Source organism: Oryzias latipes, chromosome 14, assembly GCF_053564925.1.
Source record: "Oryzias latipes strain Hd-rR chromosome 14, Olatipes_Hd-rR_3.1".
In the NCBI taxonomy this organism is placed as follows: Eukaryota; Metazoa; Chordata; class Actinopteri; order Beloniformes; family Adrianichthyidae; genus Oryzias; species Oryzias latipes.
Genome location: NC_136250.1, coordinates 25,028,126 through 25,055,819, shown reverse-complemented (window position 1 = coordinate 25,055,819; position 27,694 = coordinate 25,028,126). Strand labels below are relative to the sequence as shown.

The window sequence follows — 27,694 nt, the reverse complement described above, 5'->3', positions numbered from 1 at the left end:
GTGATAATAGTGACATAGCTGGTAGTTGGAATGAAACTGTGAACATCGAAGGCATGCAAGTTACTTTCAAACTTGACTCAGGTGCAGACGTAAATGTGCTGCCCAAGTCAGTTAATGCAAAGCTATCTGGTGCTCTTCAATTACAGCCCACAAAGACTGTCCTCATACCTTTTGGTGGAATCCACATACACCCAGATAATGTAGTTTCTCTTGAATGTGAAACAAGGAAGTGTGTAGCTGTGTGTGACTTTCTGGTGTCCAGCCATGCAGATAAGTCAATCCTAGGTGGAAAAGCTTATGAACAGCTGCACCTGGTGTAACAAATTGGGACAATCGCAGCAGCAAAGTTTTTACAGCCAACCAAACCACCAGCAACCAAGGAAGAGCTCATTGAGAAGTACGCAGAGGTCTTCACAGGCTTGGGTGAGTTTCCTGGAGTTCCCCACATGCACATGGACCCAAACATCACACCTGTGATTCATGCATGCAGAAATGTTCCGCTGTCCATAATGGAGCCACTGAAAAAGACACTGAAAGACTTACAAGACAGAAACGCAATAAAGCCAGTCAAGGAGCCCACAAATTGGGGAAATAGTCTGGTTGCAACACAAAAAAAGAAAGGAACACTAAGGGTGTGTTTGGACCCTTGTGACCTGAACCAAGCAGTGAAACGCCAGCACTATTCTATCCCCACACATGAGGATGTTCGTAGTAAACTGGCGGTAAAATCAATCATCACCATTTTAGATGAAAAGGATGGTTACTGGCAGATCAAACTGGATGAGTCATCTTCTAGGCTCTGCACCTTTAACACACCTTGGGGCCGGTTTCGTTTCCTCCGGCTCCCATTTGGCATTATTCCGCCAGCGAGGTTTTCCGACAAAAGAACTGAGACTTTTGGTGACATACCTGATGTGTTTATCATCGCAGATGACATGATCATAGCAGCAACTTCAGAGCGCGAGCATGATGAAATCCTGCAAAAGGTAATGGAAAGAGTGAAAACAGCAAATGTGAAGTTTAACAAGGACAACATTCAATTCAAAGTAGACACAGTGAAATACATGGGTCACATCATAACTGCAGCATGCCAGAAAGCAGACGACACAAAGATCAAAGCCATTATAGACATGCCAACTCCGGAGGATAAACAAAGTCTCCAGCGTCTTCTGGGAATGGCAAAACTCTTGGCACAGTACATCCCAAATGAAGCGTCAGTCACTGCACCTTTGAGGCAGTTACTGAAAAAGGACACCGTGTGGCAAGCACACAGCAGCGTTAAGTACACTGAAGACGGCGCTCACTCAAGCTCCAGTTTTGAGGTTTTATAACCAAGCAGACTCTTCAAAAGATGGACTGTGTGCGTGCCTGCTACAGGAGGGACAACCTGTATGTTATGTGTCACGAGCACTCACAGACACAGAAAAGAGATACGCACAAATTGAAAAAGAGTTGCTTGCCATTGTGTTTGCTACCAAAAGATTCCACCAGTGTGTCTATGGAAGACCAGTGACTGTGCAGTCTGATCACAAGCCATCATGCGCAAACGGCTGTCCAAAGCACCAGCCAGATTACAAGGAATGCTGTTACAGCTGCAAAGGTATGAACTCACTGTCACATACACATCCGGCAAACACATGCCCTCTCACGTGCTGCAGCAACCTGTGACAATAACGCCATAAGTGAAAATGGCTGCAATGAGAGAGTTGTGTATGCATTAGAGGCTACAGAGGCACTGAGTGAAGACACACTCAATGGACAGAGAACAGCAGTTGCAGCAGACAGTGAGCTACAAGCTGTGCGTGAAAAACACATGAATGGGTGGCCAGCTAAACGGAAAAGTTTAGACAGAGCACTACTGGCCCATGCGACACAACATCAACATTCATAAAGGCATAGTCATAGTAGGAGACAAGATTGTGATACCACAGAACTTCAGACAAACTATCCTGGAAAAACTGCATATGGCTCACTAAGGTATACAGCGCACACAAGCTAAAGCAAGAAAAGTGCTATACTGGCCTGGCATGTCCAGTGATATAGAGACTATGATTCAGAAATGTTAACAGTGCCAGCAAATGCAACCAATGAATCAGGTGGAGCCACTTGTTCCACACATGATTCCAAAGCTGCCGTGGATGAAAATTGGAGCAGATATTTTCAAGCTGAATGGTCAGCCGTATCTGTTGTTAATTGATTACCTGACCCAATACCCGGAAGTTCTCAACTTGCCAGACAAAACAGCTTGCTCTGTCATTCAAAAGAGGAAATCAGTGTTTGCAAGAGACAGGATTCCTAAAGAAATAGTGAGCGACCATGTTCCATTTGCCAGCTATGAGATGAAATCATTCCCAGATGCTTGGGAGATTAAGCTCACTTATTCCAGCTCTGGTTTTCCCTCCTCAAACGGACGGCAGAGCGAGCCATTAAGACTGTTAAACATGCATTAAAGAAAGCAATCCAGACCGGCACTGATCCACATCTAGTGCTGTTGTCACTGAAAAACACTCCAGTCACTGGATTAAACTTGTCACCCGCACAAATGTTGATGGGAAGAGTCCTGCGCAGCACACTGCCTTGTTCTAGTAATGTGTTGAGACAGTCAACTCCACAAAACATTCCAGAAAAAGTAAGAAACATGCAATCAAAATAAAAGTTACACTTTGATAAGCGTGCAAGACCACTACCAGTTCTATCTCCTGGTGACACTGTGCATATGCAAACCCGCCGTGGTTGGGACCCACAGTCATCATTTACCAAAGAGAGGAACCACGCTCCTACACCGTTCGAACACCAACAGGTAATACTCTGAGGAGGAACAGAAGGCATCTGAGGAAAAAACACTTGTCTGTTTAATGACACAACTCTGAATTTCGACTCGGATGGACTATTCTCTGAAAACCCAGAGAAACCCAGAGTTGTTTAATGGTTTCGTAAAAGAAAAGAGTGTGTTCCTTTTGACACATTTTAAGAAATAAGTTAAATGTTTGTATGTCGATGTTTCAGACTACTGCACTAAGATGCACATTGTTAAATGTAAAGTTGTTGGCAATCTGAATTTGCCTTGCCATTATGTTAGGAGCATAAGACTGTATAATGTTCAAATTCTTAAGAGAGTGCTTTTGTGTTTAAACAACTGTTTAAGATGTCATGACTAACCTGTCTTGGAAAAAGAGGGATGTGGTATATTGTGATAGACAGCAAAAATAACCACCGCCACCTATAGATGGTGCTGTGGGCCTGTATATGCCACGAGGAATCACAGAGTAAAGTATCTGTGAATGCTCTCGCACCAAAAGCTGTGTTCCTGTCGTCTGTTCTAATTACAGTTTTTCTCAGTTGCTTTAGTACAATTCTCAGATCAGAATTGAAATTTTGAAATACGTGTGTGCATTTCTCAAAACAATTTGTACAAACAGCAAAACACATTTCTTGCAAAAGCCTGTAACTTGCTCAAAACTAAGTCTTTATGTCATTGAACATGTCAGTGCCATCAGAATGTCAAGTCCTTGTGTCATTGTCTACAAACAAGACAGTCAAATGACTTAGTCATGTTGTCAATATAACTGTGTACTTTAGAGGGAGGTTCTGATGTAAACTATTGCTAAAGTTTGGATGACAATTAATGTAAAATGTAAGTTTCACCTTTTTTGTTTGATTGCAAGAGACTGGACGATTCACATTTACACTTTTATTGCTCATATTGTAATTTGTTGACAGACCATGTCATACCAACATAGAAAAAACCCACTGCAAACAGTAACACAAAGGGGAAAAAGATAGGACAATATTCCGTACAACAGTACAGGCAGTGCAGTAGGAATTGGTGTGGTCTTCCTACACCTCTTGTCGTTCCTGTATGTTAGGCCACAAATTCTCATCCACATCACAGCGAATATCCTCTCTTTCAATGCAGCGAAATATGTTTGTCACATTATGACAACTTGGTCAACCATTTTGCAGTTAATGACTTATACGATGAACTAATGACTAGGTGTTTTGAGGAGTAAGACTATTCCACAGTGAACTATATAATACATTTTGATCAACATGACATAAACAATTGATTGAGTTTCATTTTTTTTCTGTAGCCCCTCTTGAGTTAAATATCAGGATTGCTTCAGTGTCAGATGTAATATTTTCAGTCTGTATAAAATTGAATAACCCAATTTTTGTTTGAGTGAAATACATTTAGTTTTAGATCCATTGGCCTCTGTGAGTGAATATTTAATAATAATGATTAGGCTACTATGGTAGCCTAATCATTATTAAAAATTAAGGTTTTTTTTCCAACTGAGAAAAAAACAAAGTTACAAATTACCAGCTGACCATTGATTATTTTGCTTTTATATTACTGGTCCGTCCCACTTGAGATCAGATGGGTTGAATGTGGCCCCCCAACCAAAATGAGTTTAACACCCCTGATATAGACAGTATAGTAAAATTAAATTTCAAAAACTTCACTTAGTATTAACCAAGTATTCTTATAGAACATTTTAATAAACTAGTTTCAGCTAAGGATATTTTTTTAATTATTATTGCATTTTGATTTTTCCACATCTTTAGTTGTTCTAATTTGGCATTAGTCTATTCAACTGGAAGTTTTAACATTTAGCTTCTAATCAAACCTCAGTCTTGTAAAGACTTCCTTTGCTGTCAGAATTCAAGCTTTTCGTGTCCTTTTACAGAAAAATCCTCCTTCTACTTTTAATGATGCCCTTGTTAGATGACTGAATTTAGACATTTTTGTCCTCTAAACCGGATCATATTCCACCAGTAAAGACATCTTCAGAAACAACTTTCACAAACACGCTTTATTGCAGACAAGCCCAACAAACCGGTCATCACTTAAACACGCATAACAGGGTGAAGGTTTGCAGAGAGCAGCAGGGAGGAAGACATAGCGCCGCCGTCCCCGCAGTAGCTGAGGAATGTTTTGTCCAAGCTTCGGCTTCACGGGAATGATGGGATGTGTCCACGCACAACAACAACAACATTTAGATTCCTAATAAATAAACGGGGAACTCCTGACTGCCCGTTACTTCATCTTCATCACTTGAACATCAGACTGGGGGGGGTGAAGGATGGGTATGTGGTGCCAAAACTCCGGCCGAGGAGTTGGTGCGTTTCCTTATGTCACCATGTACTCCTGTCGCTTGTTGAGGCGCACCTGGCAGAGCGAGACGGCGCCCACGGCCACATAAACGGCGGCGGCGATGAAGCAGTTGATGCCCACCTGGTTGTAGAGGCTGTAGATGTTCTGAGGGGGGTTTTGACTGCAGGACAGGAAAGACACTCAGATTATCATTTGAACACTCAATCCCTAAAACCATCTGCTAACTCCGCCCCCTCCCCAGATCAAATACTAGAATTCTTTCTAGTAGGTACCACAAAGGGTGTCACTGCACAGGTTCACTTCCCCATTGGGGAAATATGCATACGGTGCTCACTGTGAAAGCTTATAGTTTGATTTTCATTCGGAACAAGGTACAGAAGACTTAGCGGACATTTGTGAGCCAACGGCAGCTTTCTCTGTACTTTGGATCAATTTCACAGCTTTGTGAAAGGTACAAGATACTTTAGGTCCCAAAATGTCCCCTAAACCTTTTTGAAATTTAAAATGGCTTATTTCAAGCAATCAAAGCAAGAATAATGCACACGGGTTCAAGCCCTTGATAAAGCATAATAAACTGCACTCAGACGACATAAGGCATGTAATAACATTAAGTGAAAAAACTTCTAAAAAATATTAAAAATGGCAGAATCACTTCAATAATGTCCTGTGACAAATTGATGGTGTTTAGAGCTCAATTAGGGAAGATTTAGTATTGAAAAAGACAAAAAAACCTTCATACATCTACCTGTGATTACCAACTTTTCCCATTGTTTTCTAGCCGCATAAGAAAGGCAATGTGCAAGACGTAAAATAGTAAAAACTTGTGTAATTTTAGGTCTATTTGGGCAATTTTATTTATTTCTGTGTTCGGAATTTGAAGCTCCAGTCCATTTGTGGATTTGGAGAAGGCGTTCGACCGCGTCCCCCGTGGTATCCTGTGGAGGGTGCTCTAGGAGTATGGGGTCCACGGAGACTTACTGAGGGCTGTTCGGTCTCTGCATGACCGGAGCAAGAGCTTGGTTGACACAGCCGCCAGTAAGTCAGACCTGTTCTGGGTGCACATTGGACTCCGGCAGGGCTGCCCTTTATTACCGGCTCTGTTCATCATTTTTATGGACAGAATTTCTAAGCACAGCCAGGGGCCGGAAGGGGTGTGGTTTGGGGACCACAGGATTTAATTTTCTCTTTGCAGATGATGTTGTCCTGTTGGCTTCATTGAGCCGGGACCTCCAGCGTGTATTGAGGCGGTTTGAGGCCGAGTGTGAAGCGGCTGAGTGAGGGTCAGCACCGCTAAATCTGAGGCCATTGTTCTCGACCCGAGAAAGGTAGCTTGCCATCTCTCGGTGGGTGGAGTGTCCCTGCCCCGGGTAGAGGAGTTTAAATATCTTGGGGTCTTGTTCACGAGTGAGGGGAAGACCGGAGCTTGAGATTGACAGGCGGATCGGAGCAGCGTCCGTAGTTATGTGGTCGCTGTATCGGTCCGTTGTGGAGAAAAGACAGCTGAGCCAAAAAGCAAAGCTCTCAATTTACCGGTTGATCTTTGTTTTCCAGTAAAGGAGTTTTTAAAACAAATCTGCCCTTAAAACAGGTGAAAACTGTCAACATATTTGGTATAAACAGTCCCTGTCTCAGTGAAATGTTGCCGTGTGTGCAAGAACCCGTGGTCTGGTTGTGTGGGGCCCTGCTGACGCTCACTCTTTAAAGATGTCGTCCTCAGTGAACGGGACGTCCTCAATCAGCACGGCAGACTTGGTGCTGAAGAAGATGCCCAGCATAGCCTGTCAGACATGAGGGGAGAATGTGAGACACTGCAGCAACAGAGACAACAAAGAAATGTTCCTAACAGGGATGTTCCTAACATCAAACCTTCAGAGGATTATGGGCTTTCTCTAACTTCAAACTTTGAAGGTTGGTTTGAACCCGTTTCTGCCCCAAACAGCTGAGCTTCTCCACCATTTTTGGACATTCTTGATCCAATTCTGCCTCTGCTGATGAATCTGACGAGTTTGCATTTTATTTTAGCTTTTTACAATAAATATCTATATATATTTTTTCTTGTAGTCTTAACATTCTCCAACAAACTTCTACGTAAAACAACTCATTGTTTAATTATTTCAGCTTCTTCTTACCTTTAGCTGATAATCAAATGTCTACTTCTCCAGCAGGTTGACGTTCACCAGAACTGTCTTTATCTAAGGTCTAAAACCAGAATCTTTGGACTTTTTCTTTAAATAAATGTGTTAGCTGCATAAATCTGTGACCTTTTGTCTTAACCCCTTCCCCTCTGCACGCTGCCGCATCACATGACACCAGTTTTAGTCACGTGATCCACGGTAGGGAAGTGGAACAGAGGACGTTTGCTCGACAAAACCAAACGCACATTAAAAAAACTACCGTACTTGACAAAACCCCACTTTCCTGATATACTTCTTTTTTTTCATGTCAATACATTTTATGTATAATCTGCTCAGTTTAACATTTTCTGTGCTGAAACAATAAAATGCTCTTCAGAGCATAAATCTCGGCCAAAAAATGTAAAAGCTCCAGATAACAGAGCTAAAGAATAACAATTGAACATGTGTTAATATCAAATAGTGAGTCAGATCTCGAAAGAGTCGCTCCTGTTCCCAATTTCCATGCTCTTCTCGTTCATTTAAATGAAGAATCCAGTTATTAGACGCATCATCTCCATTACACGTTAACCTGCTGGAGCCTACACTACACTGTGGCCTTGGTGGGACCCGTCTATTACCTGCCTATGTGTTGGCTATTGGTCTTTAGCCGTGATTCTTTTTCGTGCTCGTTTTTAAATATTTTTTATTATTATTAAATAACTGAAATAAGTAAAATCGTCTATTTAATAAATTGACTTAATCGTTGACTCGTCGATAACCCAGGAATTAGTCAGTCGTGTTCCTGTCAGGCTAACTCACCAGCATGATCACCCCCCAGATGCTAATGACGATCCCGCACGCGGCCATCTTCGGCCCGCAGAAAAGAAGCGACGGCATGACCGTGCTGGCGAGTCGGTGGGAATGTCAGAATCGGGTATTCTTCTCCGTTCGAAGCTTTGAGGAAGCCAGGAATGAGGAACGAGCAGTGTAGCCTCACTGTCAGCTGATCATCCCCGTTCGGGTTTACTAGTCATCCTTCGGCTGTTTTCGGAAGCCATCCATCGTCCAATCACAAATCAGGCTTTTACCGACCCGCCTCTTCCTTTGAGATTGACCAATGGCGCTCAATTGTTGTCATCGCACATCAACCTCCGCATCCTGTCTGCCCACCTTTGTTGTGTGTTTCTTCTGCTAGATGATTTTTCCACATATTCAGAATTTATATCAAAATATAAACACAAATCTTCCTCTTCGGAGTCTGCGCAGTTTTGATAAAGTATCCTGCAGCCTCCATGGAAGCCCGTTCACCGCCGCGACATTAGAAGCTAATTGTGGCTAACGGGTTTCTTCGTGTTTTTGTTTTTATTGTTGTGGTTTTGATTGAGAACACAACCATCTCCGGATAAATGACGTCTGCCTCTGCTAAGGTAAGCCGCGTGAGCTGAGTCTCGTGCGCGTAAACTCGTATTATCTTTATGGCGGTTGCAGCTCCGTGCGCATGCGCGTGCAAGCAAATGAGGCGTTTTTAAGGTTGCAGCGGGAATGTTAAGACATCTGCGCGAGGCTGAATGACATTTGTATTAAATAAAAACGTTGAATATTTCTTCACCTCTTCGAGTCTGAACACCTCCACTGATCCAGTTTGTGGTTTTAGTTTTGATCAGTTTTATAGTTTTGAAAATATGAAGCAGTTTAATGCTCCATAGAAATGAACAGAGACCCATTTAAGGTCTTTTTGTTTTTGTTCAACAGTTCAGCTTCAAAGTTTCCTTCAGTTGTTGTTCAGTATCATCAGAAAGACCTCCTCCTGTCAGCTTTCACTCAGAAAAGCACGGATCCTCCTTCATTTGTAAAAGGAGGAAACCTAACTACCTCTAAGCCTCCAGAATCCGGGGACCCTGATGAAAGCGGCTCTTGTCTGCAGGTGGGGGAGATCTTCTCGGCGGCTGGAGCGGCCTTCACCAAGCTGGGGGAACTTACCATGCAGCTGCACCCGGTGTCGGACTCCAGCCCTGCAGGGTGAGACCTCTAGCCCGTTCTCCGGTTAGCTCGTGCTGCTTGTTCTGAAGTTCACCTGCCCCCCGAGGGCGGGGCCTCACAGGCTGATTGGGTCTGATTAATCTGGTTTTGGGTCTGAGCTTCTCTGGTATAAAATGTTTTCAGAAAGGTTTCAGAAAGCAGATCCTGCATGGTTCCAGAATTGTAGCTCTGGATGATCTGGAGCATCAGAAAAAAAACCTGTTCTGGATCAGACCAGACCTAGTGTGGATCTGCCCCCAAACAGTTTCATTTGGAATCTGCGCTGTTCTTCCTCACCTCTTTGAGAGAAAGAGGAATCCGGACTGTTTTGTTCTTGAAATAGGAGAATCGGAGGACCAGCTCCTGAAAGATGGACCCAGACCTGCTCTGATCTTGTAAATCCAGACCTGCTGCCTTCAGACTGATCAGCAGAGGTTCAGCGTGTCCTCAGTCACTGACCTGTCTTCATCCTCAGAGCCAAATGGACCGAGACGGAGATTGATATGCTGCGCTTGGCGGTGCGCCGCTTCGGAGACGACCTCAACAACATCAGCTCCGTGATCAAAGAGCGCACTGTGTAAGTCAAAGAGCAGTCGCATTCTTAAGCAGAGCCTCATGTCAGAGTCAGAACCGGGCCGGACGAAGACCTGCACCCTGCTCCAGACTCACGCTGAACCCTGTCTGCATGAACCCCACTGATCACAGCAGCAGGAGGAACCAAAGACCTTCATCAGGGCTTTCAGAACTAGATTCTGCCTGACAGGGCGGGGTGGGGGATAGATTCTGACAGAACTGAGAGCTACTCTTCCTCATCACGGAGACAAAGACATTTATGTTCCTGCCTGAGATCAGAGCTCCTCTCGTTCCTCCAGCCAGTTACTTAGAGTGGATCCAGGTTAGATAGTCTTTCTGAACACGACAGAAAAGCTGCAGGGAGGTTGGTTTATGGCCTTGAGCAAACATAGAGAGAGGAAGAAGAGCTGCAGATGGACCGAAGCTCAGAACCAGACCTTAGACCTTCAGATCCTTTCCGCTCTAAGAGAACAGTTTTAGGGATGAAGGTATCTCTGAAGCAGTCGTTCTCCTTTCCGCCTGTTTGGTTTCTTCAGTCTTTCTGTCCTAAACATCTCCATACATCTGAAAGAAGCCTTCATTTAGTCTGTAGTCTCTTCTTATTGGTTGACAGCTGCCATTCGTCCTGCTCCTCCACAGCGCTCAGATCAAGAGCACGGTAAAGAGGAAGCTGTACGAGGACAGTCGAGTCCCCATCTCCTCTGAATCCCCGAAGAAGACCGTCAAGAAAGCAGCGGTTTCCATGGCGCCCGCCACCCCAGCCATGATCACCGTGCCGAGCTCGCAGGTTGTTGTAGCCACGGGGATGCAGAACAACCCTCCTCTGGCCCCACCCATCAAGAAACAGAAGACTGCAGGTAGGCGTGAGGCGGGTGCAGCTCTGGTCTGAGCACGGCGTCGTCCCGCCTCCTGACCGCTGTGTTGCTCCTGCAGACGTGACGCTCAGCGCTCTGAATGACTCGGACGTGAACAGCGACTTGGTGGACATCGAGGGACTCGGTGACGGCTCTTCCAGCAAAAAGCTCAACTTTGACCAAGGTTGGTGGGGTCAGGCAGCGGGCCAATGGCGCCCCCTGCTGGTTACCCGTCTCACACCATTGTAATGACCATCGTTTCTTGTTTCCTCAGAAAGTCTTAACCTGGACTCCAGCCTCATCATGAACTCCGGCGACCTGCCTCTCCTGTCCCGCTGACCCCCACCCCCCCACTGAGATCAAGGCTTACATCATGACAAACGCACTCTGGTTTTCTGGCGTGCAGGACACGATCTTCTCCAGCACGGAGTGGAGCGGACACTTTGGGTTTAAGAACGCCGGCTGGAGCTTTTGTTTCTAGATTTCAGCAGAATGATGTCTTCTTTGCTGCTGGGTTTGTGTTTGGAGAACCGCTGTTATCATAAAGAATAAAGAGGAGTTATAGATGAAGATCCGCCCGCTCACACGCTCATTTCCTTGTGTGGGACACAATCACAGCAGGTCCTCTGCAGGCTCATGTCCAGACGTTTTAACCAAAGGGTTCTGCTCCTTCAGGTTTTAAAATATTGCCTTGTTTTATGCTCTTTCAAAATAAAAGGCAAAAGCTTTAAAGACTTCCTGCCATCAGTTTGGATCTATCGTAAACGTCTTCCCAGTGGGAAAAAAATCAACAAACCTGTGATGTTTTTCTAGGACATGGCTCCTGCAGGGCAGTAATAGCAAAAAATAGCAGAGCAAAAGATTAGAAATTCACCTTTGAGTTGTGGGCAGGAGTTTTGGCGCGACTTCCCATGATCCCTTTATTTACACTCTGTCCTGCTAGCTTACATGGAACTATCCATCTGCACAGTTCAGATCCAGATTCCAGCTCAGACGAGGAAAACAAAGACGTTCATGGATCTATTTGTCTGCATCAGAATGGAGCGGAGCAGAGAGCTTGTAGCCCTCCGACTGTAGCAGCTACATCACTGCTACGGGCTTTTTCCAACAGCCTTTCTTCCATCTGCCTCTGATTCACAGACATTTGAATGCAATTTTAATCTTAATTTTCTTCACATATGTCCTCCATCATAAGACAAATTGCACAAGAACGTGATAAAAACACCAAAAAACACCCAACTCATTGAAGTGGGTCTTTAAAGGAGTTTAAAATGAGGACTGAGCGTGTGATGTGAACGGCAGAGGAAGACCTCGAGCTGCTGATGGATTCAAACCCCTCAAGAATGACATGACATGAACACGGAAGTTCCTCCTGTGTCTAGAGTGTTACAGAGCGGGATGCTCGTGCCGTGTAATCGAATAAGCAGCCGCTTGGATCTGATGATGGACCTAGATGCTCTGAATGCATCTGCATGACAGATGGAACAGAAGAGCAGACTGCAGAAAATAAACATCAAAGGTAAAATGGGGTCTTTAACAGGTAAACGAACAGCCAGTTCTAATGGTGGAGATGAGATTTCTGGGTAAACTAAACTAGAACATCAGAAAACTCATTCTTAAACCACTCAAACATGTCAGAAAATGTTCAGGGGATAACATCTTTTGTAATTTATATGCTTACATTAAGAAAAATGAATTATTTACGCAATAATGTTTGTTTTTATTCCAACAGAAACCTTCATGTTTGCTAACGAGAAGCAGGTTGCCAGACCCCAGAGGAATGGAAGCGTTTCTATCTAAACATGCTGTAAAACTTCAGATTACTTCTGATGCAAAGATCCAAATCTCTTTAAAATAATAAACCCCCTGTTTAAGGAGGCAGGATTCACTGCCACGCAAAGCACTGATCATCGGCTCACCAGGCTTCCCCAAGAACTGGCAAAGTTGGTGTCAAACATGCGATAGCCACCTTTGCAATCAGAGGCTGACCGCCCTGCTCTTGTGTCCAGTGGGAGAGCTGAGATCTTCCTGCAGCTTCCTTGTCCTGAGTAAATTCCAGAAATGACAGAGTCTCTTTAGCTGCTGAATCTCAGACCGTCCAGCACACGCAGAAGGTCGCTGTCCGTGGTTCCACTCATCCATCTGATCCAGGCCTGGCTATTACCTGTGCAGATGTAGGAAGATCCTTCTAATGGACATGAAATCCCAAACGACTGCTGTCTGTTGGATAAATATACTTTATTTCCTTTTATTATCATTCTAACTGCTGATTTTAGATCTGCAATTAACGTCTGTTTGACCTACACATTGAAGTTTGCAGTGCCGCCATCTGGAGAAGGGATGCGTCCTCAGAAAGGAGCCCGTTCGTGATGTCGCTGTTTAAAACACAACGGCTCAACTCAGCAACTGAATCCCTTAGATCTTTCAACCCCCGTGTAACCAGGGCAACCCAATTCTGAATAAGGATGGGAGGTTGGACAGACAGAGATCCTTTGAGCTGCTTGGGGCAGATATAGTGAACAGTTTGGATCCTAGCATCTTGGCCAACCATCGACCAATATCAAACCTCCCCTTTATTTCTAAAATCATAGAAAGAGTTGTAGTTAAGCAGCTTTACTGCCACCTACAGGACAATAGCCACTTTGAAGACTTTCAGTCGGGGTTCAGACCTCACCATAGCACGGAAACTGCACTAGTCAGAGTCTCTAATGACTTGTTATTGGCCTCAGAAAAGGGACTACTTTCTATTCTGGTCCTGTTAGACCTCAGTGCAGCCTTTGAAACTATCGACCACAGTATTTTACTCCATAGATCAGAGCATGACGTAGGGATCAGAGGATCTGCCCTCCAGTGATCTGAATCCTATTTATCCGATAGGTACCAGTTTGTTAATGTAAATGGACAGTCCTCTCATTGCACTCGAGTTAGCTATGGAGTCCCACAGGGCTCAGTTTTGGGACAAATCCAGTTTATGATTTACAAGCTGACTTTAGAAAACATAATCAGGAAACACAGCATTAATTTTCATTGTTATGCCGACGATACGCAGTTGTATTTATCCATTAAACCTGAGCAGAATGACAATATAGAGAAACTGAACGCCTGCATCAGTGACATCAAGACCTGGATTACAATTAATTATCTCCTCTTGAACCCAGAAAAAACTGAGGTCATTATACTTGGTCCTAAAAACCTCAGAGATCCTCTGTCTGCTCAGATAGTCTCCCTGGATGGCATAAGTATAGCCCCCAATTCCACAGTTAGAAACCTTGGGGTTTTATTCGACCAGGATTTATCATTTAAGGCTCACATATCTCAGGCTTATAGAACTGCCTTTTTTCACCTGCGGAACATTGCTAAGATCAGAAATATACTTTCTAAGAGTGATGCTGAAAAACTCATCCATGCATTTGTTACGTCGAGGCTGGATTACTGTAACTCCTTGTTAGCAGCGTGTCCTAAGAGTTCCTTAAGAAGTCTCCAGCTTGTTCAGAACGCAGCAGCTAGATTGTTAACAGGAACTAGCAGAAGAGATCACATCACTCCTGTGTTGGTTTCGCTCCTTTGGCTCCCAGTTGATTCCAGAATCAAGTTCAAGATCCTCCTGTTAACCTATAAGGCCTTACATGGACTGGCCCCGTCCTATATTAAGGACCTCATAGTCCCTTACCATCCAATGAGAACACTTCGCTCGCAAAATGCAGGACTGCTTGTGGTTCCTAGAATTAGTAAAAGTAGGGTTGGAGGTAGAGCGTTTAGCCACCAAGCCCCTGTCTTATGGAATAAACTCCCAGCTCATGTAAGAGAGGCCGACTCAGTTTCTACATTCAAAGTTAGACTGAAAACATTCCTCTTTGGACAGGCTTATTGTCAGACTAGTTAGTATTCAGAGAATATTTACCTTACTGTTAACATATTTAAATAAAACAGAACAATAACAATAAAGTTGTTAGTAGGCTGCTAGAAGTTTGAAGCTGCGGTAGCTATGGTGCACTGGGGTTCTGTCCTCTATTCTCATTTACTTCTCCTCTCCTCTATTCTTGAGGATTTAGTTCTCCGTGTCTCTGTTTTGTGCAGTGCGATTCATGTACTGTCCCTCCAGAGTCTGTGCTCCTACCACCCCCAGCCGTCCCCCAACTCCATCTGGATGAAACCCAGACGGAGTTAGATAAGTTAATTCTTCTCTAAGGCCGCCTTTACACTGCATTGTTCAAGTGACCCAATTCCGATTTTTTTCCTCTCACGTGGCACAGATCGGATATGATCGGTGAACGTGTAAGCAGGACAAAAGCGCATGGATTCCGTTTTTCTCAGATCGGATACAGGCCTCTCTCATATGTGGAAATAAATCGGAAACAAATTGGATACGTGCATTTGCGTGTGCCATGTAAGCAGACAAATCGGATATTCCCCAGTAAATGCGAGTCGTACGTCAGTGACGGCAACTCAGGAGACCACCAACTATTATCACATGACTTATTAAGGTGCTTTTTGTGCGCTGATTTTGCTGTCAGCGTGTTACCTTTCAGCCTCATGCTTCAGACCATAGTTGGAAACCGCTGTTATGTCCGGTCCGGTCCCGGTCCGGACGCAAACGGTAACTAATGAAGCGGGACACCGATGCTATGGAACAGCAGGCTAGAAGCCGTTTATTTCTTTGGGGGCGTGTATGATGGGGACCATGTGTGTTTGTGTGTGTGAGCGCGCGCACGCGTGCTTGCGTGTGTGTGTGTGTGTGTGTGTGTGTGTGTGTAAGGAGAGAGCCCCCCTCTCTCCTGTGAGCGCGGAGCGGGGGACTGTCGGAGAACCGTAAATTAAAAATAAGGTGTCTCCCCCAAAGGTGTTGGAGTCTTTGGGTGAGGCTGAGGGTTCAGAACGGAAAAGAGAACCCCGAGGAAATCTCCCGTGCGTTTCTGACCACGTTCGGAAAAGAGAAGTCATCGCGCAGGAAAGGTTCAACACTTGGATCAAACTGTTCGGACAGCACGTCTGCAAACACTTCCTCATTCAAAACTCAGAGAGAGAACATAAGACAGCCGACCAGCCCTCATTTTTACTCCCCCATGCATCCCCTCAGGAGCGCCCAAGACATCGCCTCCTTCGGTCGCCACCTTGCCTCCATGACAACCGCAGTCACAAAAGTCCGAAAAAGGTCCGCGGAGGGCGGAAATACTGCTACGTAGTCCTAAGAATGTCTACGTTTGATAGTTTCAGCATTGTATAGTGTAAATGCAAACATCAGATACGGGTCACTTTTAAAAGATGATGTAAGCGGGTCGTCAAACAAATCGGATATAGTCAGAAAATCGGATATGAGCATCTAGACCTGCAGTGTAAAGGCGGCCTAAGAGTTCAGGTACATCGCCTGTCCGTCCTGGGGGAGGATCCCGCTTGCATTATTCCTTCTTTTTATTCCCTTGAATCTGTTTTTTTTAGGTGTTTTTCCTCACAGAGAAGGAGGGTCTAAGGTCAGGGATGCCCAGTTTAGTTTAGCATTTACCTATTTTATTTTATCACTGATTTTATTTTTTTGTACAATTAAAGGAGCCTGTTGAGACAACTGTGTTGTAATATAAAACAAAATGTTGTAATACTGGGCTATAGAAATAAAACTGAACTGAATTGAATTCAGGCTCTCCTCACGAGAAATCGCACTGGGCTTCTGACTGTAAAAACCGTCATATATTTTCAGAAATAACCTTGACACGGTCTCATTCCTGAGTCCAGGCTCAGTCAGTGAGGTCATCTCCACTTGGTATCTTTCTTCATGAGACGTTTACATTAAGTCCACACGTCAGGGGTGTCAAACCCGATTCCTCAGGGGGCCACAATCCAAAAGGTTGCGGGCTAAACAGGATTAACTTTTATTGAACACAATAAAACTAAACTTTTAAAACTTATTTTGTGAATAAAAATAACTGAAAATTATATTCTGGAATAAATCATCTTAAACCTTAAATAACTTATTATTCCATAAAAATATATCCAGTCAAAATGACACAAATTCAACACAGAAATATGCTGCATAACAAACCAACCCTGAAAATATGAATCAAATGTGTGCTTTTAATAAATCCAATTCTGTTGTCTGTGGTCGTGTGTCATTTTATCAGAGCTGGACGCCTGGCATTGTTTTTGTAAGTTGGTTTGTGTTTGGTGAGAGGCCCTCATGATTGACAGATTCTCCACATGGCATCCGTCTCTGGTTCCATCACCTTTGATGCAAAACCGCAGAATCTGCCTTGTCATTTTATTGAATACAATTTTGGCCAATAATTCAATCCTTTCATTTTGGATGCTGTGAGAGGTGGAGTTTGCCTTTTGTGGTACGTTTGTGTTTATTTTGTTAAACTTGGGGTCCTTTGTGAGAATGAAATCAATCATTTTAAAGAACAGTCCTGCAGAGGCTGCAAATGCATCATCATTTGAGCTTCTGTCTTATATTTCTTCACATTTGTTGCTGAATACATCATACTTGTACACACAGTTTTTTTAGATTTTACACATTACATAACAAAATTAGCATAATGCATACATTCAGTTCATTTTGTTTTGAGTAATGCAATTCGTTTGAGTTCTCTCTGATGCTGGGGGGGAGGCAGGAGCTGAACAACTTCCATTCGGAGAGGATGGAGGGGGGGAGACAGAGTTTATGCTTTATTGTTTGCAATTGGAAATATGTTCAACTGGTTTTTGTTTGTTAAAGTTTAGTAAATATTTAGGCTTGTCATGTTTTGTATTTGTAGTTCCCTCCCTGTTGTGTCATTGGTCTGATCAGCAAGTATAAAATCTCCCTGTTTCCTGCTGGGGGGTCAGTTTGGATTCAGCTTTTGTTCCAGATTCTCTCAGTTACCTTTTTGTTAAGTTGACCCCATTTGAATTTAGAGCCATGCCCTTTTTGTGTTGGGTAAAATCAAACCTCTTTGTTTTGTCCTGTGGCTCAATCTCAGCCGAGCGGTCCCTGACACACGGATATTTCAGCTTCTTCACAGGAAACGACATTCCTCTGGCTCTCCGAGACTGATTATCCAGGTGGCATCTGCATAAAACTACAACGTTTTCAGTTCTGGACAACTTTAAAAACCCCAAATCTCAGGAGAAACTACTTGAAAGCAGCCAAAGCCGTTAGTTTTGGAGGCGTGAAACCAGATCCAGGTTTTTGTCGTTGGGTAAATCCAGGATGGTCCAGATCTCTGGAATAATTGGGATTTAATAAAACAATGTCAAACAAAGATGAAGGAAGTTCTTTTCCTCTGTCTGATGATTCAGGTTTATTTTTTATTTTAATATACAATATATATATATATATATAATTTTTATAGCGTATGGGAATCATCTCTGAAAACTACAGTAATTCGGCGTCATTTTTATAGCTCATGAAGGAATGAACACTTCGTACACTTCTGTAGATTGCATAAAAATACATGGTTTGTCTCATAGAGAAAAAGTGAAATATTTACAGTGAAACACTGAAAGCTTGCTGTGCTTTAGTTCCCTTTGTGAAGATCCTCATGTTTTCAGCCGAAACCTTTCCGGCTATGAAAAACAAACAAACAAAAGAAACATCCCCAGCCCAGACATATGTCAAAAAGGCCTGCTCTGATTGGTCAGTTGATCTTTCCACAGAAGAGCAGATCGAGCCGCATGAAGCAGCAAACATGTTTGTCACCAGGAAACCTTTGGTTTTGGTTTAAACGCTAAAGTTAGAAGAAAAGCTCTAAAACTTTTCAGATACTTCATCTCTAAAAATGTGCATTCTTTAAAAAAATGATCTGCTACCATCCGTCACAGCAAAGCGTCAACGAGGTCAAACAAGAATCACCCGGAGGTCTAACTTGCACGATCCATTTGGTATCAGCAGGGTTGGGCTTTCTGTCCGTGTGAAACGTCCTCAACGCTGAGGACATTTATGGTCCAAATCTAAAGGTGAAACTTGAGACCAAATGGAAGGAGAGGAAATGTCCGTCTGAAACGCTCAAAGAGTCAAAACCTTCAGAAACAATGTGCATTTTTGGCTTAAGGCCGTTCTCTGAAGCAGCAGGTGCTGAAAGCTGGAAGAAGCTCCATGACCTCAGGTGAACCTGCAAAGCCTTAAACATGAGGATCAAAGGAGGCAGCCTCGGCAGAGAATCCACAGTCTGATCACGAGGATCAAACCGGCGTGAAAAAGCTGCTTCCTGCTGCTCCGGTTCACTCTGACTGGAGGTGTAGCTGCACCAGGAAACCAAGAACAGATCCTTTAACTAAATAAATCTTTGATAAAACAAGATCAAAATGAGAAAATTGTGTTGCTTATTCCTGTTAAATCAACCACTACTAAATGGAATTCTACATCAGAGGGCTGATAATGCTCAGATCTGTGGTTGAACAGCAGGGGGCGATGTTGCACACCACTGCCATCTTCAGCTTGGCTACTAGATGTCAGTAATGCTACTGGAACAGTGGTCTTCCACACTGGTCCTCGATCTCCATAACCCTGCCTGCTCGTTTTCCAGATACTTGCAGTTTGGTTCAAAAATGTGCGCCTGAACCACCTGCTCATTTCTGGAGGGAACCCAATCAGATCAGTTTCCGTCCAGTTTAGTTTATGACCACGGCGCCCAAATGTCATTCGCTCCACGCGGCTGACGGAAGCCAGTCAGAACTTCTCTGTTGGAGAAAAGTCTGAATGCACCGCAGAGGAGAAGAATCCTGCAGGTGAAATATGTACAAAAGTGACTGCACTCATATTTACAAACACTATCAACATGTAACAGTTCAGTCCACTGATACAAGCGGACTCCGGTCCACAAACAGAACCACCGCTTTCAAACTTCTGACTGGCATCAACCACCACACCTGCTCTGTTTGGTTCTTCATAAAGGCATCCTTTAGGATCCTCTGCCATGAAGGCTTCCCAATATCGGTCCTCACAGAACCTCGGGTTCTGTTCTGTTCCTAGAAGCACCAGCAAACCCGGTTCCCCTTCAACCGCTGTCAGTCAGAGAACATTTCACGGTTCTGTTCCGATCAAAAACCCCAGACATCTTTGCTTTGGTCCAAAAACCAAAGCAAAAGAGGTCTGGAAGTCCAGGAACGTTAGCTGTCCATCTGATCAAAACCTCAGATACAAAGACACAACAGGCTCCGCCCCCTGTGGCGAAGAACCTAATACTGATAACACTTGTTGCTGTCACATGATTCTCACCTCTGCCTGACTACATTTTAGAAAAACATGTGCGACGCGATATAAACAATTGACTGTTCAGAATAACCTGCAGTGGGCGTGACCAAAATGGGGTGGAGTCACAGTGAGAATCTGAGGGACGAGGGGGGGTCTGGAAGCCAACAGGCGGGGGGGGGGGGGGGGGTACTGTCAGTGATGGGAGCGGACGGTGACGTCGTAGAAATGTCCCGAGTTCAGATGAAGCTTCAGTGTCCCGGGTGAGGGTGGGGGGTGATAGAAGATGCGGGAGACAGAGACAAGGGGCGGGGCTGAATACTGGCACCTCCTGCAGGAGAATCTGTCATTGTTTGAGAAACACTAAAGGGGGGGACAGGAAGCAAAGGGTGAACGGTCGAGTTTCATCCGAAGCACAGTGACTGAATCAGGTAAGCCTCACCTGACAGTGTAGCTGCTACAGTGGGTGGGGTCAGTCACCCCTGCAACAAACAGCTTCTTTGGGGGCCCCTCTGAGTCCACCCCCCCTGGAGGACAAAAACAGATTTTCATTCATGTTAAGTTTCCAGTTCAAACTCCTTAACACGACACACACACACACGCACACACACACACACCCACATGTCCCTGCGTGTTCACCTTTCCTCTTTAGTGGCGCCAGGGCAGGCCACCTCACAGCGCCGCCGACCGCCGGCCTGCTGGACACCAACACACGCGTCAGGACAGCGAAACAGGAAGGGGCTTCAGAATAAAAGCATTTGTTTGTGTTTCAACCTGAATCTCCGTGTGGGACTCGGAGACGAGTTTGGCGTGACGCTGCTGTCCTGGGGTGTAAACCACTGTAGAAGGAAGGACAAAACCAAAATGAGAGTAAAACGGGACACAGGTCCAAACCAACGCCGCCCAAACATCGGAACTGGAATTTGTATAATGAAAGACCCAGGCTGATGAAAATCGTTGTTTTGTTTTTTCTAACATGTTCTCGTGCCATTTTTCTCACGATATGAAGTAAACATAGCTTAAAGTTGCATTACTGAGTGTTTCTTATTTAAATCATTGTGAATCAGGAGCAGACAAAAAATCCATTCTGAATCTGGATCTGAACTCTACGATGGATAGATCCAAAACTGATGACCTGTTTTGTTGAACTGTTAATGTTAGGTTGGGGTTGTGGGGGGCTGTAAGCTAGTGGGAGAGAGTGTAAACAGATGGATGAGAGGAAGTTAGGGCGACTTCCCCAAGGCCAACGGTCCCGCCCACAGCTCAGAGGGGAATTTCTGATGAACTATTGCTGCTCTGCAGAAACTAAGTCCTACAAAGCAACATGTTTTTGGATTTTGGCATTAAAACTGGCATAATCATAACTGAAGGACCACAGAGGACGCTACAAACAGAGTGGGACTTTAATCTAGACAGGACTTGAAGAAAATGAAATGCCTTGCTAATGGTGTTATAAGTTCAGTTATGGAGTAATCTAACCACTTGTTTTTATCCCCGCTACAATGCCGTTATAATTATTTAGTATAAATTTCGATATGGTTTTTCACAGTTCATTGATGTTGTATATATAATCCGCCTAGCCTAGAACCAGCCTAGTGATCACAGACCGGTTTAAAGCCAGACTATATTTTCACGGGCAGGAATTTAAGATGTGGCAGATAAATGCAACAAAATTAATTCATAAAACATTTATATAAACTGTATTTTATAAATGCAATGACATGAATTCACTTTGAATTAAACTTTATCAACAGTCTCTAACAGTGTTTTTAGGCTGTTTTCGTTCCGATTTCATGAAAAAACGATTCAACTGGAGGCAGAATCAGGAACAAAAGTGTTCCCCCCCCCCCCAATTCATTTGGGATTAAAAATCAAACATTTCACAGACGACATGAAAAGGAGTTCATTAGAAAAACTGTTTTTTTTATCTGATGTTTTCATGTTATGACTTCCTCTCTGTATTTAACATATCATCATTTTTAAAAATCACACAGAAGGTGATGGAAAGGTGGGCGTGTCTCCAGGAAAATTATCTGTATGAAAGTGAAGAGGATTGATGCTTAAAGAGAAAAGACACATTTACAGCCAGTGCCAATCAGAGCACAATACAATAGATTTAATTAAATCCTGAAATGTTCACCTGGTGTTTTTGTCTGCATTTTGTGACCACATCTCACCACAAAATGAACCCCTAAGCCATCACCGTTCTGTCTGGACTGGTCTCCAATAGACGCCGGTCTCTAACAAACACTTTGGAATAAACACTGGGGCTACTATTGGGAGATTTACGGTAAACAACATAATTTCATTGGTAGAACTATATCAGTATACTAGCGGTGTCACTTTCATTCATTATTGCGCTAAAGTAGTTTATGTTTGCAGGGCTGAGGAACAATACCAAATTAATTGCCGTATTTTAACACAAAATTAAAACTCGAGTAACAAATAACTTTTGAGATGCAGTAACTAAATTACTAACTGAATTATTTCCCGGGTGATGTAACTAATAACTATATTTACTTTTTTAACATGAGAGACCTAACACTAATCTTTACTCTCTGAACTGGATTCATGTGGAACAGAATCCTCTGGGTTTGGTTCTGGTTTTAATCCAAAACTGAGTTTCATTAATCCTGCTTTGAGCCTCACAGATGAGTAGAGTGACTCACCGTGGACGTGTGCTCATGCCACTGACTGGCAGCAGAGACTGGGACCAGACTGGAAGGACTGGGGACAGACCGAGAGAGGCGGTTAGCGCGTTAGTGGAGGTGGACGTGCAGCTGTGCTGCGTCTGCGTTACCTTCGTCTGCGCAGACCGTCTCTGATCATCATCTCCATGTTCTCCTCCTGAAGCAAGCACACAAAGTGTTAGAACCTCAGACTGAGCTGTTAATTTTCTATGGAAAATTAACTCAATATTATCAAAGGTCAGTGGGACCTAACCGCAGGTTATGACAGCAGGTTCTAACAGCAGGTTCTGTCAGTGGATTCTAACAGCAGGTTCTAACAGCAGGTTCTGTCAGTGGATTCTAACAGCAGGTTCTAACAGCAGGTTCTGTCAGTGGATTCTAACAGCAGGTTCTGTTAGCAGGTTCTGACAACAAGGTCGACAGTCACAGTCAGATCTACGATAAGAATGTCACTCCAGGAATAAGGACGCCACACCAACAGTGTAGGAACAGGAAGTGTTCCCCATCTCACCTGCTTCTTCAGGTCAGGCCGGTCTCCACTCACAGAGAAGGGAGACAAGGGGAGGGTCTGAGGAGGAAACAGAGAATGTATCAAGAACCAGCGGATGCATGAGCTACAACAGGAAGTGAGGATGGGTTTCTGAGGTTGGAGCAGACCATGGAGACAGATTTCCAACATCCATCTCTGTTTCCACTCCTCCCTTCAAGCCATACAGGACTCTTTCTTTTTCAGCTTCGGCCTCTTGGTCCTCTTTTCTGTTCTTGCCCTCTTCGCTTTGTCAGAGTCATCCTCATACCACTATCCTCTGCTGTCCTCATCTACACCTTTAAAATCACTTATCTCTTTCAGATTACAACATCTGTGCGCACAATATACAATTACCGTGTGTTTTTCTATATCTTCACTGACATTTGTTTTCTTTTAGCAAGTCCACTACCGTCTCTCCCTCTGCATTCCTGTTCTGAACACCAAACGTCTTCATCACTTCCTCCTCTCCTCTGTTTCCTTCATCCACATGTCTCCAATCACCTCTCTCTCCCTGAATCTCCTCATCCACCTCCCTCCAGGGTTTCTCCTTTAGTTCACCTCCTACCTGGGGGGTCATAGCTCCTGACAACATTCAACATCCCACCTTTAACTTTCAGCATCAGATTCTGACCCTCTCTTCACCTCCAGGACACTCTAATCAAACTACTCCTTCTTTCCTCTTTCCACCCACACTATGATATAACAGTTTGAACCTGACCCCAATCAATAAGCTTTGCTCCCTTGAACACACAGGAGATGCACCATTCTTCTTGCCAACACCAACTCTAGTTTCCCTGCAAAAGTCCTCCATTCCTGACTTTGTCTACAAACGCACCTTCCTCATTACCTTCATCTACCAACAGGTGTACAATTTCCACCAACTTCTTGCAGGTCAACAGCAACCATGGTGATCCTTGTTGCTTACCCGGTAGTTCAGTTTGTGATTTGCATGATCGTTTTGGTTTCATATCTGATTCCTTTCCTGACACAACCCTCTGCATTTCCATAATTCACATTTCCATTTCAGAATTCATCACATTCTAAACACAAGAAGGCAACACTCTATCGAACAGCAGAATCCATTCTGGGAATGGAGCTCAGCTGCTGTTGTGAAAGAGCAGCAGGAGAAACGAATCCAGAGTGGAGGTGATGAGGGCAACGTCCAGCGGGTTACTAACCCCGGACTGAAAACACGGCGGACATACCCCAGTCTGCTGCAGGCTTGTTGATACTCGGATACGTTCATCACCATTGTGGTCAAAACACAACTATCCAATCTGTTGTTACGATAATGTGCAAAGATAAGTGTACATCTGCATGATTATTTCAGCAACTCAAATATCACATTTAAAGTGGAAAAACCTTCTAGGTTTAACATTTATCCGCTTTAAATGGCCATACTATGCTATTCTTAAGCCTTCCATAGTAAACAATATCAATGCATATGATAATATATTACCGTTGGAACACTAAAGAACACTTTTTTTCCTGAGCTTTTTTCCAACAACATTATAAAACACTTTACATGGCATAGGCCCTTTAAGGAAAAGTCTACAGTTTGCTGTTTTAACTGGATAAAGCAGAAGCGATTAGGTAATAAAGCCTCAAAGTTCATTTTTAAACCATAGTAAACACCTCCGACTCTGAAAACAACAGTACATTTTCCATAAAGTCGTCCCACCCGCACACCTTTAACTTCCAGCAGACAACTCAAGGGGGGAGCACACGTCTACACACCTTAGATGGGTTGATGGACACACTGCTTCGTCGGAACCGGGCCAACGACACGGGACTGAAGACGGTCATCCCATCACTGAATAACCAAAACACATCTGTATTAGAAGATGAGGAGGAAGGAGAGGCTTCTTCACTCTTCATCAGCTACAGTCCACCTTGATCCACCTCGGGAAAAGTGGACCCGGGCTCAGTTTTAGACCCACCCTGGTTTCAATGTAACAGCTCCAGAAAATTCCAGGCAAGGAATAAATGCACATTTTAATAAAGAAGTACTCAGATAAAAATGGTGTTTTAAACATGTTCTTGTGTCATCTATCTGATGATAGAGGACATAAAGGACATTTAGCTAAAACATGCATTTCTGAGTATTTCTTTATTTAAATCACTGTAAATCAGGAATAGACAAAGAAAAATGCTTATTAGTAAAACCGAAATTACACCGGAGCCCTGCTCCAAAGTCTCTGCAATGGGGGGGGGACGGGGAGTGGGGTTGCTCTGTGCCAATGGTACCGCCCACAGCTCACAGGTGAATTACTAATGAAGTACTGCTGCTCTGTAGACACTATGTCACAGAAAACAACACAGGTTTTGTTCATTTAATTTAAGCTAAAATCAGCATATCATAATTAAAGGTCCACTGGGAATGCTTACAACAGATTTAAAGATGATCACACTGAGATTTTAAGGTAAAATTGAACATTTGTATGACCGTTTTTAAAAAATCTGTTCCAAAAGTCAATACAAATTTTGAAAACATTTAGAAAGAGTTTAATGAAATTTGTTCTAAGAACGTAAGAACGCTACAATGATTAAAAAAATTAGACAAAAAAAACAGTTATACATAAATAATATTAAAATCAGAATTTATTTATTTATTATGTTAATCATTATAAAATGAATACCTCATTTGTTTATTGGCTCTTTATAAGCATCCTTGTGACCAAAATATGAAATGAGAATTTTCTTTTTATAATTCAACTACATACCAGTTGCATTTCTTATTTTTTGGCGGGTCTTCACGTGAGGCTGCAGTTCCACTGACCTGACATTTGTGATCATGGGGGCGCTGTTCGATCTCCGAAGAGCCCCGCCTCCTGCGCCTGCGCATTGGTCCACTTCCATCCGTTCCATCGTTTGGTCCACAGGCCCGTCGGTAACGGCCCCCCCTGCCGGACTCAGACCCTTCGACGTCGGTCAGGGGATCTACTCTAGCCCGGTGGAAGCCCGACCCGCAGGCCTCACGAGCAGGAAACCACGCACCGCCGAGTCAGGGGACTCAAGCCCGAACCTGTGCTCCCTCTAGCGCATTTTTCACCGTTAAAACACAGAGTCCGCGTCCGAATTTCGGCTCCTCAGACATGCACCCCCTCCCCCGCGCAGATGCGCTTCACGTCTTCGTCTTCTACGTAAAATAATGACGGCATAAGTCGAGGGAAAATACGAAGCCCTACCCAAAACACCGGAGACAAAGTTTGGTTACCTCGGAAGCGGAGCCTCTCTCCGTTCGTTCCTTCTCTGTGTGGAAACTTTTAAAGCGACTCCGTACGGGTGACGTGACTTTTACAATTAGCTGTTGAGCTAACTTGTTTTGCAGTCAAACCTCCAACTACACAGGAGAAAACCACCGAACGGGTCCAGAAACGGCCGAACCGGACTCCCGCACGGGCGTAAGGGGGCCTCACAGTCGCGTGAAGCAGCAGGCAGACCTCTGTGGGGGCTGCGGGATTAAGAAAAACGAACAGTTTTAAAGATTTTGACAACATAAGTCCCTCAGCAAAAAGCGGTAGTTCGACAACTGAAGAAACAGCGCCGCCCGCCGGTCAGAGGAGAGATTGCAGCACGGAAAGTGGAGGAGAGAAAGTGAAGTTTCTGCAGAAATCTGCAGCTCAAACCGAAGGAAACCTGATGAGTTACGGGTTCCATCAGTGAAAGTACTAAATATGGGCTTTATTTCTAAACAAGAACATCCTAAACAATTAGTATTAACGAGAGACTACAAAAATAAAAAAAGTAAAAAAAAAAGGTTTTGTAGTTTACTGAACAAAGTGGAATTGTGATGTGGTAAAACCTAATATTAGTGACTTTTATATCCAAACATATCAAGATAAGTCAACACAATTAATGAGAAAAAATACTTTTAAAGCATTTTACATTTAAGTTGGTAGTATTTAATAAAAATAAATTGTATATAGCAAATTTAAAATTATTTTACTCAAACTTATTCATTTTAGTGAATTTCCAAAATATAAGTGTTGATCAAACTACATTTTTTCTTAGGACTTAAAAAAATTTGAGAAATAAAAAGACGTCTTTTATTTTGAAAAGATTTATTCAGTTTGCAAAGTTAGAATTTTAAAAGTACTCTTAAAATTCTAAATAGACTTATGACAAATTTAACTTAACAGACAACTTAGTCCAATAGTCAAATTGTCAACATTTAAAATAATACCACAAAAACTGAGAATTTAGAGAGAACTGAAGCCTTTAAAAAACTTCAAAGGTTTTTTGGCATCTTGGTGGATCCAAAAACAGCAGGTTCTTGAAAAACCTTAATGTCTGTAAGAACAGGAACTCCTGATGATTCTTGCTGCATCTGGTGCATGGCAGAGGAAAATCTTCATTCTGCCTCCAACCATCCAGGGCAGTTTCTGCAACTCAAGACACAAAACATCAAATATATTTTGAACTTCCATCTTGTGTAACCCTTGTGCTATCCTAGACACTTTAACATTGGGAGATGGGTCATCTAGACCTCACAAGACCTGAACCTTTTTTCTTCGATGATTTGCGATCTTCACTGTTGTCCCTGGATGACATGAAATCTTTCCACCTTTGTCATGGTAGGGAGAACACGTCAATGTAAGGGTGGGGTCATAGGATAGCACAAGGGTTAAAAAAGAGC

At 43.5% G+C, this 27,694-nt stretch overlaps 3 protein-coding genes across 8 annotated transcripts; 1 reads left to right on the top strand and 2 right to left on the bottom strand.

Annotated features, from left to right (window-relative positions):
• Positions 1-4,799: 4,799 nt before the first annotated feature.
• rnasekb (ribonuclease, RNase K b) lies at positions 4,800-8,436 on the bottom strand. Its single transcript, XM_004076665.4, has 3 exons — positions 8,050-8,436; positions 6,812-6,894; positions 4,800-5,276 (listed from the first exon to the last, which is right to left on the bottom strand). Exons 1-3 carry the CDS (start codon positions 8,125-8,127, stop codon positions 5,132-5,134), a joined length of 306 nt encoding a protein of 101 aa, XP_004076713.1. The 5' UTR covers positions 8,128-8,436; the 3' UTR covers positions 4,800-5,131.
• On the top strand, positions 8,337-11,246 carry bacc1 (BPTF associated chromatin complex component 1). Of its 2 annotated transcripts, XM_004076663.5 has the most exons (6): positions 8,337-8,657; positions 9,155-9,249; positions 9,725-9,826; positions 10,462-10,679; positions 10,756-10,860; positions 10,951-11,246. In XM_004076663.5, the coding sequence occupies exons 1-6, from the start codon at positions 8,637-8,639 to the stop codon at positions 11,013-11,015; spliced, it is 606 nt and encodes a 201-aa protein (XP_004076711.1). In that variant the 5' UTR covers positions 8,337-8,636; the 3' UTR covers positions 11,016-11,246. The 2 variants fall into 2 exon arrangements, with proteins under 2 accessions (XP_004076711.1, XP_004076712.1); XM_004076664.5 differs by lacking the exon at positions 9,725-9,826.
• Positions 11,247-17,922: 6,676 nt separating this feature from the next.
• On the bottom strand, positions 17,923-26,667 carry LOC105355668 (P2R1A-PPP2R2A-interacting phosphatase regulator 1). 5 transcript variants are annotated; one of them, XM_078930525.1, is made up of 10 exons: positions 26,273-26,564; positions 25,835-26,194; positions 24,793-24,868; positions 23,038-23,094; positions 22,637-22,683; positions 22,506-22,563; positions 20,611-20,675; positions 20,458-20,534; positions 20,279-20,363; positions 17,923-20,199 (listed from the first exon to the last, which is right to left on the bottom strand). In XM_078930525.1, the coding sequence occupies exons 2-10, from the start codon at positions 25,921-25,923 to the stop codon at positions 20,088-20,090; spliced, it is 666 nt and encodes a 221-aa protein (XP_078786651.1). In that variant the 5' UTR covers positions 25,924-26,194; positions 26,273-26,564; the 3' UTR covers positions 17,923-20,087. The 5 variants fall into 5 exon arrangements, with proteins under 5 accessions (XP_078786651.1, XP_078786653.1, XP_023818211.1 ...); XM_078930527.1 differs by having other exon boundaries at positions 20,476-20,534; XM_023962443.2 differs by having other exon boundaries at positions 20,476-20,534; positions 25,835-26,667.
• Between the last annotated feature and the right edge of the window lie 1,027 nt (positions 26,668-27,694).

What these genes read in the sequence shown, in the direction of transcription:
- rnasekb (XM_004076665.4), bottom strand. Translation starts at nt 8,127, where the DNA reads ATGCCGTCGCTTCTTTTCTGCGGGCCGAAGATGGCCGCGTGCGGGATC. An exon ending in TCTGGGGGGTGATCATGCTG is followed by an intron (nt 6,895 to 8,049) that starts GTGAGTTAGCCT and finishes CATGTCTGACAG; the next exon opens with GCTATGCTGGGCATCTTCTT. An exon ending in GAGGACGACATCTTTAAAGA is followed by an intron (nt 5,277 to 6,811) that starts GTGAGCGTCAGC and finishes CCTGTCCTGCAG; the next exon opens with TCAAAACCCCCCTCAGAACA.
- LOC105355668 (XM_078930525.1), bottom strand. Translation starts at nt 25,923, where the DNA reads ATGGAACGGATGGAAGTGGACCAATGCGCAGGCGCAGGAGGCGGGGCT. An exon ending in GGCCTGACCTGAAGAAGCAG is followed by an intron (nt 22,684 to 23,037) that starts GTGAGATGGGGA and finishes TGCTTGCTTCAG; the next exon opens with GAGGAGAACATGGAGATGAT. An exon ending in GACGGTCTGCGCAGACGAAG is followed by an intron (nt 22,564 to 22,636) that starts GTAACGCAGACG and finishes GTCTGTCCCCAG; the next exon opens with TCCTTCCAGTCTGGTCCCAG.
- bacc1 (XM_004076663.5), top strand. Translation starts at nt 8,637, where the DNA reads ATGACGTCTGCCTCTGCTAAG. An exon ending in TCGGACTCCAGCCCTGCAGG is followed by an intron (nt 9,250 to 9,724) that starts GTGAGACCTCTA and finishes CTTCATCCTCAG; the next exon opens with AGCCAAATGGACCGAGACGG. An exon ending in AAAGCTCAACTTTGACCAAG is followed by an intron (nt 10,861 to 10,950) that starts GTTGGTGGGGTC and finishes TTGTTTCCTCAG; the next exon opens with AAAGTCTTAACCTGGACTCC.